Raw genomic sequence first — 3,749 nt, forward strand, 5'->3', positions numbered from 1 at the left:
GAAACCTTTGAACATATTCTGCAATCTTAGAACCTTCCATCCTTAGGTGCCAGAACTCAGTTTCTAACTTCTGTATTTCAGCACGTGAACAATACTTCCTCCTCATGAGCTCCTTCAGCTCATTCCATGATAACGCATATGCTGCCGCTTCTCCTAAAGTTTGCACTTGCAGATTCCACCACGATAGGGCACCATCCAGAAACAGTCCTGAGATGTAGGTCACCTGTTGCTCAGGAGCACACTTGCTCATCCTTAGGACAGAGTCAGTCTTTTCAGCCCACCTAACAAACGCAACAACACCTCCAGTGCCGTCGAAATTTACGGGCTTACAGTCGAGGAATTGCTTGTAGGTGCACCCTGCACATACGCTAGAGTTTACAAATGGTATTAGCGGACGAGCTAGAAATATCCAAATGTATCGTAGTATATCTCAAACGACTTAACATTACCATTGGGTGGATTTTTATTGCCGTTGTTATTCGAGATATTTCCGCTTGTCTCTGCATGGGAGGCTGCATACTGGGCTATAGCCGCGACAATTATCCCTTGGAGTTCCGCCTCAGTAGTGGGCATGCGCGGGTCGCGTCGTGGAGGCATCTTCTAAAAGATGATCATGTAGGTCAGGCCATAGTAAGTATAATAAATATGCATACCTAATAACATCCATCAATCACATAACATCACATGTTATAACATAAGGTAAATAACTCAACAAAGCATATAGTGAGAACGTTGCCATTGAGCTTTCATTAATCACGACCACGATATTGTTTTTACAAGTTTTATAGTACATCATACATCCAAATGATATCATAGGGTCACATCACCCTCAAAATACAAGTCAAACTACACCTATCATATACAAAAAGTGTGATCTCTCAAAAGTCTTCGTAAGCTGGCTCAATCGCGACTTTCTCACCAAAAAGATCGACCTGCATCAATCCAAAAATATCTATGCTGATGGCGGAGTAGGAGGAGGAGGAAAATGAGAGAAAAGCAAGCGACGCATGTGCATCCAGTCCTCCTCTAAGGCACGACAGATGCGCAGCAAATATGCAATCTGCTGCTCAGATGTCAAGAAACGAACATCTGAATCAGGGGAAAGCGAACGTGGAGTGTGCGGTGCTGGAACAGGGGGTCTGACAGTGACAAGGCAGACGTGGAGCTCTCTCTAACTCCTGTATACGACGACCCAGTGCGTCCTGCTATAGCTGCAGCGACGCAAGTATATCCTCCGTAGTGTACCCCATATAAAATGGGTGGTACGGGTCAGATAATGGCATAACAGGGGGCGTAGTCCATAAAAACGGCTCGCTCGACGGTGCGACAGGTGGTGCAACATGAGGAAACTGTGACAGAAATGGAAAAGATGATGACAGTACGGGTGGAACAAAAACAGGCGGCTACCTCGATGAACCCTCTCCAGGACGAGGTGGCGGTATGTCCTGGAGGAATGTGATGGGAAGATCAGTGCGATGGACGTCAGTGGTATGTGGGTGGAACAATGGAATATCAGTGGGTGCAGAAACGGGTGCTACGGGAGGAGTGACGGGTAGCACAAACGGTGGGTAGTCGTCATCATCCTCGATCCACCTGCTACGGGTGTCAGCATAACGAGGATCTATGTGAGCGGCGAAAGGTGCACGGTCAACCAATACCGGCACGGGATCAGGTAAAGGTGCATCAACAACAGGATCATCCACCACTGGTGGTGCAACGATGGGAAGGTCAGCAATGGGTATATCATCAATAAGAGGTGCAATGGCTGGTGCACCCATATCAGGCGGTGCAACGGCTGGGGCATCATTAGGAACAGGGTCAAGGTCAACAACAGGCCCTGGTGCTGCGACGGGCTCAGGGTCGACAAGGTCCATCTCAAAATCGGCAGGAATGTCAAACAACGGATCAATGGGAGCCACTGGCGCCTCCAAGGGCTGGTCCATATGAATGAACTCGATCTCGTGATCAGGATCGAAGTCAGGAGGAAAAACTGGATCAAAATCGTCATCGGCCTCATGGTCAAACTCAAACTCGTGTGACGGACCAGGTGCAGCTGACATCGCTACATCGAGGTCAGCGTCAGGAGAGTGATGCTGCATACCCTGGTCGTGCAGGGACGCGGATGCCACAGACTCCAACGAGTCTGGGACAGGTGAACCAAGAGGAGCCTCATCTACAGGGGCCTCAGCAACATGAAGGATAGCATCAGCATCAATCGGGGCCCCGCCCTCATAGTCGTCCTCAGGGGGACCCTCCTCGAATAGATCAATGCCGTCGTCAGATACGATATCGAGTGGCACAGCCGCCACGGGGAAAGCAGCAAGCGGAACAGGGATCACTGCAAGAGGTAGATCCCCAGCAGGAATGCCATCAGCAGGCTGAATCTCAACTCCGATGTCTGGCAGAGCGAACGACTGAAAATCATCGTCATATGTACTCGTGGTATCTGACGTGTATACGTCTCCCTCTAATGGTATCTCGTCGTCTGACATAACCGCCATGGGATCCACTGTGTCTGATACTCCTGTATCTGAAGATGATGGCATGGTGTCTGTAACACAACCACACATATGCACACATATCAACATGAAATCAATTAAACATGTAAGTCTCAATAAAACAAACAAGTAATCCTCTTAGTCTCCCTATACTACTCCTCCCAGCCTCTCAGACTGAACTCCCTAGCCTCTCAGACTAACTCCCTGGTCTCTAAGACCAGCCTCCCAGTCTCTAAGACTAAATCTCCCCAATCTCTAAGATTGAACCCTTCAGTCTCTAAGACTGAACCTCCCTCAGCCTCTAAGACTGAACCTCCCCAGCCTCTAAGGCTGAATGATGCGTGTGAAGTGTTATATATATTACGTGTATATTTTAAGCCCGTTTTTACACGTTTTAGCCAAGTTTTAAATTTATAAAACACGATATTAACTAACACTAAACACACATATGGGCAAGTGCACCCATCGTGGACGTAGTATAGCGTTGGTAAGATACCGAGGTCGTCCAAGGACACAAGAGCTTTTAGTACTGGTTTATCCTCAACGTCTAATCAAATCAAAAAGTTAGAAAAAGGTTTTTAAACTACGAAAATAAAACTAACTAAAATGCTGAAAAATAAAATAAAATAAAAAACAGATAGACAAGATGAATCACTTGGATCCGACTCGTGTGTAGTGTAACCTTTGATTATTTTCGCACTTTTGCACTTATTTAAGAGATTATCTTAGTTACTGTAGTAGGCCCCTCTTTTGAAGGCGACGTTACCCTCAACCCAATAGTTTGAGTCAGCAAGGATACAATCCTAAAGGGTCGGATTATTGAAAGATAATTAATTAAGTTATTAATGCATAATGTGGTAGGCCCCTCTTTTAAAGGCGACGTTACCCTCAGCTAGGTAGTCTGAGTCAGCAGGGATACAGTCCTAAGTAGCTGGGTTAAAGTTTTAATAGTAGTTTAACTTATGAGGGGATCAAAGAGTTTGGACCCCTGCCATCCAATACCTTTGGGTATTGAAGGAGGTCCTACTAAATTTGATCTAGGTCCTTTGCAGGATCTATACACTGAACAATGGCAAGACTCTTACCAAACCGTTCCCTTAACCCCCGACCAGGTAGCCAACATACCTCCATATAGACCGTGGAGATATGAATGGTGAAAATCTTTTATTTTATATAGACAGTAAAATAATGCCAAGAAACCACGGACAAACGATAAGGAAGAATCACCTTCAACATAAGAAACTAGTAATT

The 3,749-nt window shown here is 46.0% G+C and overlaps 1 protein-coding gene across 1 annotated transcript; it reads right to left on the reverse strand.

The window, feature by feature from the left end:
* Positions 1 to 1,403: 1,403 nt before the first annotated feature.
* LOC110866963 lies at positions 1,404 to 2,546 on the reverse strand. The gene has a single exon (XM_022116105.1). The coding sequence runs from the start codon at positions 2,544 to 2,546 to the stop codon at positions 1,404 to 1,406; it is 1,143 nt and encodes a 380-aa protein (XP_021971797.1).
* Positions 2,547 to 3,749: the final 1,203 nt, after the last annotated feature.

Source organism: Helianthus annuus, chromosome 7 (genome assembly GCF_002127325.2).
Source record: "Helianthus annuus cultivar XRQ/B chromosome 7, HanXRQr2.0-SUNRISE, whole genome shotgun sequence".
Taxonomy (NCBI): domain Eukaryota; kingdom Viridiplantae; phylum Streptophyta; class Magnoliopsida; order Asterales; family Asteraceae; genus Helianthus; species Helianthus annuus.

Excerpts from the sequence above, each read along its gene's own strand:
- LOC110866963 (XM_022116105.1), bottom strand. The coding sequence starts at position 2,546 with ATGCCATCATCTTCAGATACAGGAGTATCAGACACAGTGGATCCCATG.